General features: G+C 34.8%; 1 protein-coding gene across 5 annotated transcripts in view; it reads right to left on the bottom strand.

Moving 5' to 3' along the window:
• Positions 1 to 18,876, bottom strand: part of LOC136029531 (echinoderm microtubule-associated protein-like 2) — a 139,517-nt gene that overhangs the window by 39,887 nt on the left and 80,754 nt on the right. For all 5 annotated transcript variants that reach the window (XM_065707998.1, XM_065707997.1, XM_065707999.1 and 2 more), the window contains 2 exons: positions 16,470 to 16,584; positions 14,596 to 14,667 (listed from right to left, as the gene is read on the bottom strand). In XM_065707998.1, coding sequence (XP_065564070.1) covers positions 14,596 to 14,667; positions 16,470 to 16,584 — 187 coding nt within the window. The remainder of the gene's footprint in view (positions 1 to 14,595; positions 14,668 to 16,469; positions 16,585 to 18,876) is intronic.

The following is an 18,876-nucleotide window of genomic DNA, read 5'->3' as shown; positions in this document are numbered from 1 at the left end:
TTTTTCTCAGGGGTCATCGTATCAACCAAGTGGTCCTAGAATGTCGCAGAAGGGCTCATTCTAACGCAGATGAAAAGTTCTAGTGCACTTTTAAGTGACCAAAAAAACTGGAGGGCACCTAGGCACCCTCCCACGCTCATTTTTTCCCAAAGTCAACGAATCAAAATTTTGAGATAGCCATTTTGTTCCGCATAGTCCAAAACCATAATAACTATGTCTTTGGGGATAAATTACTCCCCCACAGTCCCTGGGGGAGGGGCTGCAAGATACAAACTTTGACCAGTGTTTACATACAGTATTGGTTATTGGGAAGTGTACAGACGTTTTCAGGGGGATTTTTTGGTTGGGAGGAGGGGTTGAGAAAAGGGAGTTATGCGGGGGAAACTTTCCATGGAAGAATTTGTCATAGGGGAATAAGATTTTCATGAAGGGGGCGCAGCACTTCTAGCTTTATGTAAAAAACAATGAAAAAATAAATATGAAAGAGTTTTTTCAAATGAAAGTAAGGAGTAGCATATATATATATATATATATATATATATATATATATATATATATATATATATATATATATATATATATATATATATATATATATATATATATATATATATTTATATATATTCACAGGTGGGACACAGGGACACAACTACAATGGCGCGTGACGACTTACGCGCGCGGGGGGGCTTGGGAGGGGGGCGAAGCACCCCCACCAACTAGGTGTTGGGGTGGCGCGAAGCGCCACCCCAACAGCTAGTACGTAATAAAAACATACGAATATAGAAGTTTGTTACGTAAGCTAATTCGTAAGTTAAGTATATCTTTTACTAATGAAAACGTTCGCAAAAAACTAAAAGTTCTAGTTGCCTTTTTAAGTACCCAAAAAATTGGAGGGCAACTGGGCCTCCTGCCCCCTCCTTTTTTCTCAAAATCATTCGATCAAAACTATGAAAAACCATTTAGCCAAATAAACAAATATGCAAATTTCGCTTTAATTATTCATCTGCGGAGAGCCGAAATCAAAACATGGATTAATTAAAAAAAAGTTCAGAAATTAAATTAAAAAAACAAGTTTTTTTAACTGAAATTAAGGAGCGACTTTAAAACTTAAAACGAACAGAAATTACCCCTCAACACCCTGCTCTTTACACCCTGTTCCCTCTTCAACGCCCTGCTCTTTACGCTAAAGTTTTTACTGTTTTAAAAAGTAGAGTTGAGAGAAAGAGTCAAACTTTAGCGCAAAGAGCAGGGCGTTGAAGAGGGAACAGCCCCTTTCATATATTTCTTTCAAAACCTTGTCAAAACTAGGATAAAGCTGCATAATTCAAGCATCAACAGAAGCAGATCAGTTTTTTAGTACCTATTTGCCTTTATAGTAGTATAAAATACGTCTATAGTACTTTTATAGAACTAAATAGTACTTTTATTGTACCAAATGCCGTATTTTTTAGTTCGTACTGTCATTTTCACTTGATTTAGGAAACTTGGCTCCAACTTTGCCTTCCCCAAAAAATTTTGACGAAATTGTGCCACTGGCTGATTTCCATAATTCTCTTAAATGCGTTCTGAGACCATACTGGCTATGCTTGACGTACGAAATCAAGAAAGGAAATAATAAATGAAAAGAGAAAAAATCAAATAGGTGAAAAAACGAGGATTTTGTCAGCCAGTAGCAAAATATGAAAGACGAAAATCAAGCAAATATTTCGACAAGGACTTCTGCCAAGTCGTACTCAGTGCTCAAAAAAGAAAAAAAAGAAAAGGAAAAAAATAAAGAACAACAAAATCTAACCTTCCGAAGTGAACTATACAAGAGGAGAAAAGACACTCAGGGTGTCCATCGTTTTGTTACTATAATATTTAATTTTCATCATACTTAGGTACATTTCATTAGAATTAATCTAACTTTCACTTCTTGAACGTGGTGGTTATAAGAGATAAGCACCTTAGAAAATCTAAATTTAATGAGTTTTCAGAGTTGTTTACAGAGTGATTGCATACCAGCCCCCTCCCTTCCTGAAACCTTTAATACATGGATTCAATTTGCAGATTTGTTTTTTTTTCATTTTTTTTTTTCAAATTGGCGTTATTTGGCATCATAGACCAACTTCTGATGAGAAATAAGTGCAAAAAATAATGCTAACTAGCGAGCTTTTTATGTAGCCAAGGACTATGTACACAACCTATCCAGGTGTTAAGGGAGGGGTGGTTTGGGATAGAGTAACATAGAAACAATTCTGAAAACCCAATAAATATAAACTTCTTGAATTTAATGAAGAACAAATTGTATTATTCTAAGGTTTAATTTAGAAAAAGGGACAAAATTTACTGTTATCCAAATTTTGCTATCTCAAGAACCGCTGGAATTAAATGTTTTGGAAGGATTATCTTTAATATTAAGAGTCACGGTATAATTTTATATTATGGTATGGTGCATTGGGCGGGGGGTTGTGCAGCATTCCAAATTTTCTGCACCTCCGCTAAATTCTGGAATTTTTTATTTTCATAAAAATGTTTATTTTGGCATTTTCATTGAAAAAACTGAAAAGCTTAGTTATTTAAAAAAAAATTATACTTCCTCCCTGTTGCCCCCATCTCCTACGTTCCCGTGAATTGACGCCTGACATGTCGAAAGAGTAATCTATAGTGTAATCCATGAGGAGATTAAATACGCTAGTGAATCTGAATTATGCTTTAGTAAGAACTATACATACAGCCGAATTTAACAAGTAGCCTACAAAGTTATTTCCAGTGAGAGTGCAGTTAATATAATTTCGAATTCTTACTCTTCATCCATTTGAAGAAAAAAAACTTTTTGCTAAAACTCACTAAAACTTTCACAGCATAACAAAAAACTGACGAAGAAGCTGTTTTAGGAGAAACTAACCCACACAAAGCTTCGTGTCTGAATTCTTTGCGGTTTCACGCATCAAAATTTGAAAAGTTTCCAGACGGAAAGATCTATTAATAAGAAAATACCTACCTATCCATATTGTAATATTTAAATCCTAAAATCCCTATTTCGTCGGTATACAACCATTCAGGTTTCAATAAGACTAAAAGCAATTTAAGGTGGACCGGATTCTGTTTGCAAGGCATGATTTAGTGCCGTGCGCAGATGTAAAAACTGAATTGCAATAGGCAACTGGTAAACCACTGAACCCTCAGAGAAACGCTCTAATAAATAACTTAATCAAAGATACCAGTATGAGTCAAACACAGGAAATTGCTCAATTGATAAGTAGCGAAGTCTGCTTATAGCAAAGAGAGAATAACGAGCGAAGTAAAATGGCCAAGGGGCAGTGCTTTTCTCGCAGTTGAAAAAAGTTAAGTCTTCGAACTCTGACTAAAATATTAGAGCCCAGGGTAAAGACAATGGTCAAATACGGCTCTGAAATGTAGACGCTTCGAAAGGTTGAGTATGGTAGGTTAAGATGACTAAGCCATGTTTTACAGACAATAGATGGCCAAATAAAAAAAATTGGAAAGTTATTTGGCTAAAAAGTATAGCTTGGAGGTATGGTCGTGATATTTCTCTTTTTAATGCAGTTGCCCTAACGCATGTTCTCTATCCTCCCCTTCTTTTTCGAAATTTTAATATCTGCAATTTTACTTCGATTCATTTTTCTATTTTTAGTGCTGTTAATTTTTTCTTGTTTTTCTAGTTTGTGTTAGCAACACCGAATTAGTTTTGACATGTAACATTAATGAGCCGTTGGAATTAGCTAGGATTAAGAGGGATAATCTTTACCATAAGTCTGGAAAATTTTTTCTTTATGTTGAACCTTTTCTCTTCTCTTCCCAGAATTTGAATAATGTTTAATTTTATTTTTTGTTTGTTTTATTCTTTGGTGAAATTTTACACTGGGGGGAATTTGCCAGAATTCCTATACGAAATTTGTCTTATGTCTTGCCACAAGTAATTTTTACCATAAGTCTGGAAATTTTTTCTTTATGTTGAACCTTTTCCCTTCTCTTCCCAGAATTTAAATAATGTTTAATTTAATTTTTTTGTTTTATTTTTTGGTGAAATTTTACACCGGGCCAGAATTCTTTTACGAAATTTGTCTTATGTCTTGTTTTCTCTTTGGCGACTCTAATTTTAGGCGTCGAGATGTTAAAGGTAATTGCCCGGGGTAAATTTCACCAGGATTGAATGGTCTAGAGAATAAATCCGTGGGGATGAGGGATCTTTTCCATGTGGATGTAGCCGAATTTTCTGGCATTATTTAAACAACGATTAGAAATTAAATAAGAAAAACAAGATTTTCAACTAAAGTAAGGAGCAATAAACACTATATTCGTTTAATTAGAACAATGAGAAGCTTTTTTTAAAGTACTAAGAAACTTTAACGTAAAGAGCGGAGTGTTGAGAAAGAGCAGCCCCCCTCATATACATAATAATTTCTGTTCATTTTAAGTTTTAATGTTGCTCCTTACTTTCAGTTGAAAAAACTTTAAAAAAAAAAATAAAAACAGGGAAGTAGTAGCTACTGCAATCTTGGAAATATAAAACATGACAATGTTTCTTATTTTATTTCACCAAAGCTTCCCAACCTTCCAATTAATGGTACTTTCTCAAGAAGTTATTTTTGAATCATGTAAGATCTATGGAAGTTTCAGTTAGCATTCCAAAATAAAGCTATAAGGCATGGAAATATATTTTGAACTTCTCATATACGTCCTCTTCTGTCGAACATCTAACTGTCTAACATTTGACGGTCAAGCATTTCGGCCCTTAAATATTGTTTGGCCTCCATCCCCTCTTTGTCAAAATCAATGGCTGAAGCTCCCTCCTTGAATTTCATCAGCAATCCATCATGAAAATTAAGTGTTACTTAGGTAAGATAATGTTTTGCTTTGAAAATCGCGTTCACATTTTACAAGCAAACATTACCAAGCTTTAATTTTTTCTAAGTTCGCAGGAAGAGTAGCCAAACGTGCTACTTCTTGATGAACAAAAGGGTTACCATTTCATTTCCTTCCAGCTTACGTTTAGCAAATTTGACGGAGAAACTTTACAGAAAAAATAAGTCATTTTTTGTATATTGCAACCTTATTACACTGTCGGAAAACTATTGTTACATCTTCGTAAATCCACAACATCTACATTGTACAGTAAACACATTTACAGAGAAGCTGTGAATCGACCCCAGGCATCCGCAATCAGGAAGGACTACAACATCTCAAAGAGAAAAAAAAAAAAAAAATGCTTAACGATATGTCCAAACTTGCACTTTGACACAAAACTAGGCTTTTTTGGCTTCGTACATCCACGTTATAAGTTATTTCACAAAGAAATAAATCTTTCCGGCGATTGCCATTAAACACTTTGTGCTAAGAGACTATAAGTAAAGGTAGACTTGTGCTATCAGAAACCAGAATCCCAAAAGAAAAAATTTAATAGCATTTTAGTAATATATGCTAATACATGAAAAGAACTGAATTTTAAGAAGCTGACAAAGAAGCGTGACAAATTATTCCCAATTTAAAAAAATGGAGGAACAGCCTCAAAAGAAGAGGGATATTGATGAAAATTACCCACCTAAGTCAGCATGTCAAAGAATTCTGTTCCAGAGGCCTTAAGTCTTTATAAAAAAAAATCGATTTTTTTCCAAGAGGAGTGGTCACAGATGTGTGTTTATTTGTTTATTTATTTTTTGTCTCTACCGAGGGGATCGTTTCGAACCAATCGTCCTAGATGACAGCGAGAGGGCTCAATCGGTCGGAAATTGAAAGTTCAGATTTTTCTTCTTTTTTAAAGAATTACCTCAAGTTCAAATCCAGCCTGGACAAAGTAGACATGGGTTAGCTTAGAAAGATCTTGGTAAGTTAAGTAGGTTAGGTGACTTTAAGCTGGTAGGCCTACTGGTGAGCGGATTCTACTTTCTTCACCATTCTCCACATTTAAAAAAAAAACTTAAAAAGATAACATGGAGCAGTTCAGAGTAGGCAAAAAAGGAAAAAAATTACTGAACGCTAGATGGCGTCGGTGATTTTTACTTCGACACTAGCACAAGTTGTCACTCATATATATTTCCAACCTACTTTGATCATGCAATATAATATGACTTGGCAAGCGCAACTTTTTATGAGACAAGTGGTTCAATGCCACTCAGTGCGCACCATATACGATCGGTAATTAGAGGTAGACCGATTTTACTGCAACTGGACTTATGTTCCAGAAAATTTGGTCGGAAAAAATGATCTGCCAATCGGTAGGATGCGTTGGTTTACTACTCCTCGAGCATTTTGACTAGTAGTGTCATTGACTTGAATGCTATATCTATATATATAGAAATAAGTTGCATGCATGTTTGTTTTTTTGTATGTTTTTTGTAAAAAGAGGGTTTGCATGTGACGCCATTATAAATATATAAGGCTTTGTATATGACGTCATTATAAGATGACGTTACAGACCGGGACACAAATGACGACCGGGACACAGGGAATATAATGACGACCGGGACACTCAAAGAGAAATTACAAACCGGGACACAAATGACTCTGGGACACCGGGACACAGGAAATATAAATGACGACCGGAACACTCAAAGAGAAATTACAGAGCTGGACACCGGGACACAAATGACGACCGGGACACAGGGAATATAAATGACGAATGGGACACATGGACACAACTACAACGGGGACGCTGGGTGCACAGGGGGGATATATAAATGACGACGGGGACACAGGGATTATTCGATTAGCAATCCACCATCAACAAAATTCAAGGGCAATCATTAGAAAAATGCGGTATAGATCTGAATACGGATTGTTTTTCCCATGGACAATTATATGTTGTATGTTCAAGAGTCGGTAAACCTGACAATCTATTACACAACTACAATGGCACGTAACGACTTACACGCGCGGGGGGCTAGGGGGGCGCGAAGCTCCACACCAACAGCTAGTTATCAATACTTTATTAGCATATTTGAACCCCCAAAAAGTGATATACAATCACGTCAAAACATGAGAGACCAACTTGACTGCAGTATTTCAAAAGCTGGTATGTTACATAGCACAAGTTTTGAAGGAGAGTGATAGAAGTGACAATAATGTTTTATCCATTTAGACTGTATAGTTTAATGGTCATTTCTTCTTACAAGGAATACTTTTAGACATCTAAGATTAGGCATGCTTTAGGAAACTGACGTTTCTTGTGAGTGGGCAACGTGGGATGCTTCGAATAGACTGGGATGGAAAAGGAACGTGTGCGCTACGTTGACCTCAAACTGCTTGTGTTGCTGTAAGTTGTTAGTGGTGGTAGCATTAGTAGCAAAATATGTTGCCAATTCCAACTATGATATCAGAAGCTCATTTCTCAGCTATTTCTGTGAGAAAAAAAAGAGGATACGACACATTTTTGGGAAAAGGACACTTTTAAATATCTCAGGGACAAAATGAAGTACTAGAAAACGAAGTGAACCTATCTTAGATATAGATTTTATAGTAAATATAAATTTTACAAAAACAAATTACTAAATTTTACCTAACATAGCACTTTTTATTTACCGTAGTCAACTCCACAATAACATGAAACAGAAGATTTTATAGCGAGAAAATAATCATTCCCTTAAAAACAATATGAAAATGCAATTGCTTTTACCTCTTATCTACAACTTTCATGATAAAATAATATTTATTATTCAAACAAGCCACACCTAGCTCTAGCACAGAACTAATGAGAATCCAGACCTGTAGAAATCCATTAATCAAAGAAAACATGCGGGAAAGAGGCAATTTGGATCCTCTAATTTAAATTCTAATTAAATGAGGGCTAAATAAACCCAACTTAATAGTTATTTTTACTCCATGAAACTATGATGCAACTTCACATGAAGAAGAGAAATAAAGATGATGAGCTTCAATCAATGCATATTTCTTTCTCTTTTTGTTCCCTTTTTGTTCAATACTATTGGTATTCTTCATCTATTTCTAATTCTGACTCTAATTGCATATGAGACCTTAAATGCATAGTCCTTAAATGCCCTTCAAAAACGAAAAATGGTTCGTAAATTCTCCCAAGCGATAATTCTCCCGAGGCACTGGTTATAACCAGTGCCTCTGATAAAGATTGGAATAATAATTCGGAATAATCGTAATAATAATTTATGACTATTAAAACAGATTCTAATCTAGGAGATGACCCTATTTGCAGGCAACCGAACGAATCTAATCTTTCATTTTAAGTATATTTTTGCGGTAGCAGAGAGGAATAGTAACACTTTAGTTCTTATCTTTAACAGTTGGTCCATCATGAATCTAGATTCAAAAGCAAATTCTGGTTTGTTTGGTGTTACAGCAAGCCAACTAGGAGTTGCAAAACGATCAATACCCTATATTTTGTTGCCTCAGCAATCAACGTTCACGTGAGGAATCCCAATCAGTTTTCCAATCAGTGATTTGCGAGTACATTTGTACCCTCGTTGGATGGAGCTGAAAGCTTTGCCCCCTACGGATGCTATCTAAAAAGACTAATTGATTACGATGTCTGTCAAGCCCTCTGAGTTATAGATGGCAATTTTCTATATAATTTTTAGGCACACAGAATTTTCACTTTGCCCGCCAGTGTTCCTTATCCAGCAACGAATTCTGCCCTGACAAATTCATAAACCCTCATCGGCTCGTTGAAACCTGGGTTGTTAGAATTTTGTTGACTAGGTCCCTGACTATCTGCGCCATTTTTAGAAAATGATACGCCGTTGCAATGCTTGTGCCGTTAATGCTAAAGCCGGTTTAATCACCCCTGTCATAGGGGATACGACTAAAAGATTAATAAATAAATGTTGTCTTTCTTTGGTAAGAAAGTATATCAGCAGCTGACTAAAATCTAACTGACTAACTGGCTAAAATCTAAAACGTTAACGATACCATGCTCTTGAAGCAAAATTTTAGGAATGTGTGCTAATGTTTTTTACTGTTCATCAATATTTTTCGATCGAAATGTAACTGAAATTTAATTTGAAATATTTACAATGGATTGAATATTTATGAGTTTAAATACAAAATTGACTAATTTCAGCCAGCTTCAATTGCACATCCCTAACACAATGAAAGGAAGTAACAACATAAGTTATCGCAATGACTAAAAACCGATGATAAGTATGCTAATGAGATAAAAAAAGAACAATAAACAATGAAATTTTGGTCAATGACAGAAAAAAAAAAAAAAATAGCCTATGTCCGTCTAATCCTAAATACAAACCATGTACATGGGTCTTGGAGCCTTTGTTGTATTATTGCCATACAATCATTTTTATTTTGCTTAATCATTTACGACGACAACTAATCTAATCCTCTCACTGAAACTTCCACGATGACCAAAAGATCGGAAACACAAAAAGATACTGAAAAAGTGACACAGAAGCAATTCTGGAATTATAAAACAATGAAACAATTCTACCCCCTTCCCTCCCCCAAAAAAGGAAAACTTAAGAATTCAGTAAAAAAGTCTATTCCTGATCCATCTAGTCGGTAAAACTCTAAAAAAAAAAAAAAAAAAAAAAAAAAAAAAAAAAAAAAAAAAAAAAAAAAAAAAAAAATCATGGCCTGCGAACACATTATTCTCGTGTAGAACAATACCACTTAAAAGTCAGTTCAGGTAAAATCATTCTTGTGGTCTCTATTCTTACCCCTCTGTTTGGAGAATTAGGAAGAATGAGGGGAGCTTTTGAAAAGCGAGGCATGAACAACAACAAAAACTTAGCAGAAGAAGAATATATGGGCTCTCCAACATGCTCGTTTTCGAGCATGCTTTCCAAGGTGGCACTTAAGAAAACTCGAAGATAAGTGAACCCACTTATTGTTCAGATTGTTCAAAAAAATAATTCTGAACAAGAGCTAAGAGCCAAGAGGTATGGTATGAGCTCTAAAAAAATTCTAAGAATCAATAGATTGATATAAAAGAAAAATCAGAGGCTCAATGCCGGTCAGGATTTAAAATAAGAGCTCTGAGTCACGATGTCCTTCTAAATATCAAAATTCACTAAGATCCGATCACCCACTCGTAAGTTATAAATACCTAATTTTTTCTAATTTTTCCTCTCCCTTTAGCCCCCCAGATGGTCGAATCTGGGAAAACGACTTTATCAAGTCAATTTGTGCAACTCCCTGACACACCTACCAATTTTCATCGTCCTAGCACGTCCAGAAGCACCAAAATCGCCAAATCACTGAACCCCTCCCTCCAACTCCCCCAAAGAGAGCGAATCCAGTACGGTTACGTCAATCACGTATCAAGGACATTTGCTTATTCTATCCACCAAGCTTCATCCGATTCCTCCACTCCAAGTGTTTTCAAAGATTTCCCCCTCCAACCCCTCCCAATGTCAAAAGATCTGGTCGGGATTTGAAATAAGATCTGAGACATGAATTCCTTCTAAATATCAAATTTCATTAAGATCCTATCACCTATTCGTAAGATAAAAATACGAATTTCAATCATGTATCTAGGACTTGTGCTTATTTTTCCACCAAGTTACATCCCGATCCCTCCACTCTTAGTGTTTTCCAAGATTTTGCTTCTCCCCCCCCCCCAATGTCACCAGATCCGGTCGGGATTTAAAATAACAGCTCTGAGACACGATATCCTTCCAAACATCAAATTTTATTAAGATCTGATCAACCGTTCGTAAGTTAAAAATACTTCAATTTGTCTATTTTTTCCGAATTAACGGGCCCCCCACCCCAAACCCCCAGGTGGTCAAATCAGGAAAACGGCTATTTCTAATTCTATCTCGTCCGGTCCCTGATACGCCTGCCAAATTTCATCGTCCTAGCTTACCTGGAAGTGCCTAAAGTAGCAAAACCGGGACCGACAGACAGACAGACAGACAGACCGACAGAACTTGCGATTGCTATATGTCACTTGGTTAATACCAAGAGCCATAAAAAAGAGAGAAAGGTATTTAGATTACAGACCCTATGTCACTGTTAATATCTTTCGATTGACAATGGTAAAATTTTACGTTAATATATTCATAAAATTGACGACAACCCCCCCCCCCCCTATTATCCACAACATCGACGAATCGTATGCCTGAGGGCAATATTTAACAGATTAATGTGACGATACCATGATTGTCACCCTCAAATGGGGCGGGAGGATGTAAGAAAAGATTTTAGAGAAATGGGAACTTCCTTGGAGGGTGTAAAGAGGCTTTGAATAGATTAGGATGGAGGGAGAGCGTGCGTAACTGGGTAGACCCCAGGCGGCTTGGTGCTGCCGGGAGTTGTTGTTAGTAGTAGTTACAGTAATATACCATGATTGTAGAAAGGAAAGTCACACAGAGCTTTGAGCATCACTGACAGAAGGCGTAAAAAAGCAAAAAAACGTAAAAGTCTTACGGCCGAAAAAAAAAGAAAGAGAAAAAACTTTTCCAGTTTTAGAAAACAACATACATTTCTTTCTATTAGCACCATTTCAGAGTAGATTTTCAACATCTATAAATATCCCAGTCCTTTTACTAATCAAACCCAATACGCTTACAGTTTTAACAGACATTTAGAAAGTCAACTTCCTAGAAATATTACTTACGAAACTTTTAGTCTTCTCATAGCATGAATCCTTGGACGCACTGCCATATTTAGGTTTAAACTACTTTCAAAGAATTCAGTGAAAGGTTCGTCCTTTGTTGACTAGTAGCAACAACAAAAAAGCTCCAATCAAAAGGACAATATTGGTGCTGGCTATATATAAATGTCGATAATGGAAAAGGATGAGTCTTTCAAAATAGTGTAACCATGAGCAACAATTGAGCCCCTGAATACCAACAAATATTTTTGAAATTCCATAATCTCAAGTGTATATAAATTTAAAATTCTCATGTGTTATAAAAATTCTTAAATAAATTCTTAAAAGTAGGCCTAAAGTTGAAATTCTTCTTTAAGGTTTACTATTTTTAGTTTGAGGTTTTCTATTTTGTTCCCTTTGTAAATTTTTGGTTAAATTTTTATCTTTATATTTTTCGTTATCTTTGTAACTATTTGGTCAAACTGTGTTATTTATTTATCTATTTTTTTTGCAGGCCAACATTTTAATGTTTAAGCTAAAGATGACAATTTTCCTATCATTCGATAGCTAAGACTCAGCTTTACCCTTTGCCAATATAATTTTTTTCCAATTTGGATGCATTTTTTTAAGATTAAAAAATATATTGAAATTTGGCCGAGGATCATTGGAAAAACGGGAATTTTCCTGTTTTTTAAGTAAATTCAGATGAGTCTGTAAGAAAAAGAGGAAATAACATCATAATCATAACTCGGTGAGTGGATAGGTCTGAAATTCAATAATATAAGTGTTTTGTCTTTTTGGTGCACCTTACAAATGTGGGCTTGTCGTAAAATTGTCTAATTCAGCGGGAAGATATACCTTAAGTACTAGCATTTAAAGCTGCGCCTAAACAAAAATTTAAAACCCTTGGCAACAGTAAAATAAGTAAATATTCTTTATTAAGTATTTAATACTTAACACATCTTTAAAAAACTATTTAGATTAAAAAATAAACTATTATCAACTATCATCAAATTATTAAACAAAAATAAGTGGGGGATAAATAAACTATTATCATCTTTTGTGAATTATTTAAGGCATAATAGATAATTAGAATAGCAAGGTAAAAAAAAAAAAACTGATGATACCATATAATAGCCCCAGTAAAAAGCAAACAAATAAAAGCTAATAAAGGCAATTGGGCACACCTCAATTACAACGTTTTTGACAGAAGATATAGCGGCTGCAGTAGACCGACGGGCGTCATACAACATTTTTTTTTGGAAAATCAGGTTTATATCCCACTGACTTACACAAAGAAAGGTCTATTGATCGGTTCAATCCGTTTTCTCCTATATTTTTCGGTTCCTAGGACCCTTAGAAATTTCTCATTTTTTCCAAAATGCGTTTTTTTCCGTTTTTCCGTTAGCAATTTCACTTCTTATCCAATTGAATAAAACATCCTACAAACTGAAGGAAAATCTCCCTTAAGCACTAAGACGTCACTTAATTTTGCTTTGAGACGAGGGGGACCGTGAGGCAATTATTTTCTCGAGGATAAGGCAAAAACTAAAGAAAGCTGCCTATTTGTCTCTTTTTTTCTCTTTCTTAGTACGTATTTTATGACACTCACCCTTCTCAGCCTTAAAAGCATTCATCAATATTAAAAAACTAAAGCTTTTAGATGAGAGTATATGAAACTTTGGCAGTCAGTGAAGTGTACTTAAGTCTTAGAACGAGCAGTGTTGCATGATATTCAGTGTCAATATTTTTCCGATTTCTTTGGGGCTGTACAGGAAGTTTCAAAGAGTTCTCTCTCAGATATAGTATGTTTACATTCAGAGGAATTTTAAAAGTGCATCACAAATTTGTTAATATTCATTTTTGTTCCGTTTTTACGAATTTGACAAACATGGGGGAAGGGGATAAAACTCCCTAACAACTCCCCGGATGTGGCCTTGACTGTGCTAGCGCTGCGAATTGATGCCCTGCTTGATAATTAGAGGATCAGGCAACGATATTGGCTGCAGCAAGGTTGGGCGAAAGGTTTGCTACTTGTCCCTTCAAAAAAGAACCAGTAGCCGAAATTTCAAATTGACACCCTAAGCGCCAGTAATGGCTTTGGAAGATCTTTAGCGTTATCCATTTTATATTCAGAAGAGCGATACTGTCCAAATTCTTGGAAAAAAAAACTCAACCGAATAAGAGAAAATACTCGAGTCTGAAGGGTCTGCTGACGAAAATTCAAGGCTCTCTTCAAACACTTGGATATACTAGTATTCGGAATAGAAAAATTAATTTCAGACTCGATTTTTTCGAAGTCTTTTTCTTTTTAAGATTTTTTACCTTAATTTTTTGCTTCATACATGACCATTGTGGCTCTAGTGTTGAAATAAATTGATATGTTATCATATGACAAAGGGATTGAATTGTGTTGACGGACATCCTCAAAGCAACAAGTTCAGTTTAGAAGAAGCCATTGTTGGTCCATATAACGTCAAAGGAAAACAGCCCCCCCCCCCCACCAACACCAAAGAAAATCGTATATAATTTAAGGATATTCATGACATATATCCAAAAAAAAGAGAACAAGTTTTTGGGCATAAGTCATCCTTAATGAGGAAATGTTTAACCCCCTTTTGCCAAAACAAAATTGACAAGAAGGCTCCGTCTGGGACACTGTGGCACATAGGTAGAAACCTGCCTTCAGCACCAAAATATCTTTATTCGTAAAATTTTCATTTCACACAGATTTTATTAAAGAGAAAGACAGTTGACTGCAGTGGTGTCACTTTAAGGGCAGGGCACCCTAAATTATTCGTTCCCCTTAGTATCTTTTTTGGAGATATTTTCACTTTAAAATAAAAACCTCTCTTTTTTGTATTTTCGTCAGAAAAATTGAAGAAATGACAAATTTGACAAAAGAAATGACAAGAATATTCCATGTTTTATCAACATGCTCTACAATTCAAAATAGCTCTTCGATAAAACATATGTCAATTACAATCACCAAATAAATCTGTTAAAACCACGCTTAACAGCAACATAAGACTTTTTATAAACTATAATAATGTATTTAGAAAATAAAAACATACCCCGGCTTCTGCATTCCAGAACTCCACTTAGTCAGGTTAGTCAGTGACCCAGAATTTGTTGATCCAAGTCGCCTAGAACAAATCAAAAGAAATTAAATTTAATGACATTTTTTGTATCTAAATTAAATAAGATTGATATATATACCCACCAGATGCCCCAAAGAGTGCATTTTGACGCCCAAATATTCAAACACCCACTGAGCCTTCAGACAATTATAGAAAGAATTTTGGGGAGGGGGAGCGGGTAGAAATTTACACCCAATTCCTTCTTGATTCTCAGGAATATTTTTGGTCTACGCCTTCCTATTAGTGGTAAAAGGAGGGGGGTTAACAGTGCCCCTCCCATTGCGATAATTTTTTTATGTAACATAAAATATTTCTGTAACACACACATATATACATGCATCTATATATATATATATATATATATATATATATATATATATATATATATATATATATATATATATATATATATATATATATATATATATATATATATATATATATATATATATATATATATATATATGTATATATATATATATATATATATATATATATATATATATATATATATATATATATATATATATATATATATATATAATTTGAGAAAAAACATGCCATCTTGTATGACTGGACTGCTTACGTTTGATAATTCTTAAGAAAGATCTAGGTTATTTTAATATGGAACGGATATTTTATTAGTTTTTCAAAGCTATTTTAATATTTGAACGTTTAGAGACTTAACTATAACTCAGCATGTTTCTTGAGTGCAGCAGAGCAATGTGCAAGATTCTTGCGTCACTACTCATTAAATAAAATATGCAGAGTTAGTTCAACCAATTATCTCATTTTTATTTGGTTTTTTGATAATTCGACGTTCCCAGTTTTTTTTTTTTTTTTTTTTTTGTTTTTTTTTTTTATTATATCTACTTTTCTCAAAAGCGGCACCAACTAACATTAGGGGCTTTTGTTATCAGGATTATTCTTGCTTGATTTTGAAGGCTAAACAATATATTCCCAGTCTTATTAACAAACATTCCTGCAAAACTTAGTTTACGTCTTCTGAGGCCCCAGAAAAAAAAACACAATATAGAGGATTTTTTGATTGTTGGATCACACAGCTTTTTCATTTAGTGCAGCCTATTTGTTTCCTATTATCTGCATTTTTCAAGTTTTTGAGACTACCACAATATATATTTTTCTTTTTAGCGTTGAACTATTTGAATTGCTGCAGCCCAATTGTCTTCTGCCAAAACCTAACATCTGCATTCTTCAAGTTATTGAGAAAATTGCAAAATATATATATATTTTTTTTTTTTTTTTTTGTGTACAGCTATTTGAATTACTGCGTCTTCAGGTTTTGAGAAAAACCCAGAAAAAATATGTTTTTCTCATTTTTGAAATATGCAATTTTTCGGAACACCACACACCAGTTGTCTTCTGCTAGATTCTGCGTTATCAAGATTTCAAGAAAATCAAAAAATAAAAATTCTTTTTTTTTCGTATTTGAACTAGAAATAGATCAAAATGAGAAACTTCATCAATAAATTTCCTGAAGTCCGTTTTCTTTCCATCTTTTGACACTATGTTTTATGCTGGAATTAAATGCTACTTTTTATACTTCTAGCATGTCTGTACTAGGTTTTGACTCTGAAAAACCACCGAAATTTGTTTGTACTCCTTACAGATACAAGCTTGCATCTCAGTAACTACACCAGAAAGTAAAATTTCACCTTCTGAATTGGACTATGTCCATCCCTAAATCAAAATCGAATTCTGTGCATATACTAGGTTTGACAGAGGAAAACTGAGTCCATTATTGACGAAATAAAAAAAAAAAATAACAAAAAAGATTGGATTCTCACTTTAAAGAATTTGACGACCCCATAATTCCCTGAGCTGAAAAATCCGATGAGGAGGACCACCTTTTATGCATTGAGGCACTCGTAGGCGATTGAAAGTCGTAAGCTCTTGATGATACTAAAATAAAAAATCACATTTAGAAAAAAAAAATACATTCCAGAATCAATAGAACAAAAAAAATTATAAACTTACAAATAGGCGGAAATACTCTCACAAATTAGAGAACAAGAGCTAAGAGCTCATATGGCACTTGTAACGAGGCAAGAAGAGTTAAGAGCCAAGAGATCATATGGTATGAGCTCTAGCAAAATTCTATGAATTAATAGATTGATTTAAAAGGAAAATAAGAGGCTTAATGCAGGTCAGGACTTTAAATAAGAGCTCTGAGTCACGATGTCCTTCTAAATATCAAAATTCATTAAGATCCGATCACCCACTCGTATGTTATAAATAACTAAAAAAAATTTCATTTTTCCTCTTCTTTTAGCCCCCCAGATGGTCGAATCTGGGAAAACGACTTTATCAAGTCAATTTTTGCAGCTCCCTGACACGCCTACCAATTTTCATCGTCCTAGCACGTCCAGTAGCACCAAACTCACCAAATCACTGAACCCCTCCCCTCAACTCCCCCAAAGAGAGCGAATGCAGTACGATTCCGTCTATCACGTATCAAGGACATTTGCTTATTCTATCCACCAAGCTTCATCCCGATTCCTCCACTCCAAGTGTTTTCCAAGATTTCCCCCTCCAACTCCCCCAATGTCAAAAGATCTGGTCGAGATTTGAAATAAGAGCTCTGAGACATGAATTCCTTCTAAATATCAAATATCATTAAAATCCGATCACCTATTCGTAAAATAAAAATACCCCAATTTTAACGTTTTCCAAGAATTCCGGTTTCCCCCTGCAACTCCCTCCAATGTCACAGGATCTGGTCGGAATTTAAAATTAGAGCTTCAAAGCGCAAGACCCTTCTAAATATCAAATTTCCTTAAGATCTGGTTTTTTCGTATCGAAAAAATGAAAAAGTACAATGCATAGCTTATACAGGAATAGCAGCAACTTTATTGCCATTTGGACTAGCAACAGACAAGACCTTCGGCTTGAGAGTTCCACTTTCCTCAGACTCTGTTTCCTGTATAAGACCTGGTACAAGCAGAGGTTTAGAATAAGCTCAAGTAGATGTTTTCCTACTTGACGAAGTACCCATGCTCCCCAAGTATGGCTTACAAAATATGGATCAGTTGTTGTGGTCCATGGCAAATCCAAATTTGCCGTTAGGTGGGAAAATTTTAGTTGCTCGGGGTAATTTCCGACAGTGTTCACCAGTTCTGCTCCGAAGCAACCGCAGTGAAACACTCTATTTATCAATAAAAAAAAAAGTAACCTTTGGAAGAATTTCAAACATGTTTCCTTTGAGAACAACATGCGGGTTGATCCTGAGCAGGAAGCATTTGAAAAGTACATCCTTGAACTGGGAAATGGAAATCGTCCGAAAAATGAGCATAATGAAATTTAATTAACGAAAGACGTAATTCTAAGTGATAATTTAATTGAGGAAGTATTTGGAGAATGTTTGTCAAAGCATAGTTTCCAATTAATGAAGGATCGAGTTGTTTTAGCTTCAATCAGCAACAAAGTTAGTAAAATAAATACGAAAATTGTCGACGCCTTCCAGGAGAATACAAATCGAATAAAAGTTACGATTCTGTAAAATATAAAGAAAAACGATTTACTCCAGAATTCTTCTTGCATTTACTCCAGAAATCCTAAGTTCAATTGAAACAGCAGATTTACCACCGCATTACTTGAAAATAAAGAGAAATACAACAGTTATGCTTTTGCGTAACTTAAATATTTCAGAAGGAATGTGTAATGGACCTGCCTTACTGCTACTGAATTTTGTAACAACATAATTTAGGCGAATATAATTACTGGGGAAAAATCAAGAAAAGAAGTTCACATTTCTCGAGTTACAGTGGGCTCTAGTAAAGGTCAACTTGGATGTACTGTTCAACAACATCAATTTCCCCTTAGACCCGCATTTGCCATGACTGTACATAAGTTGCAAGGGCAAACATTTTGATTTGTTGGCGTCGACCTTATTACTCCAGTTTTTAACCATGGAATGTTATACTTTGTATTTTTCTCGTGTGAAAAGAAAACGTAGCTTAAAAGTTCTGCTACCACCTGAAAATGAACGAAGAACATATAACTAAGTGTGGAAGGAGGGCCCTGACAACTAGCAACGAAACGTCTTATTGTTTGAGTGATTTCTTTTTTTAAATAAATTAAACGATTAATAATTATAATATATATTACACCATCAAAATAATTCATATTTTTCCCAGGATGATCGTAAGAACCATGTGTTGCCGTCATGACATAAAGAAGAGGCTCACGTCTGTA

This window comes from Artemia franciscana, chromosome 7 (assembly GCF_032884065.1).
Source record: "Artemia franciscana chromosome 7, ASM3288406v1, whole genome shotgun sequence".
Taxonomy (NCBI): domain Eukaryota; kingdom Metazoa; phylum Arthropoda; class Branchiopoda; order Anostraca; family Artemiidae; genus Artemia; species Artemia franciscana.
Note: the sequence above shows the minus strand (reverse complement) of the source record. Positions and strands in the feature narration are given on the sequence as shown.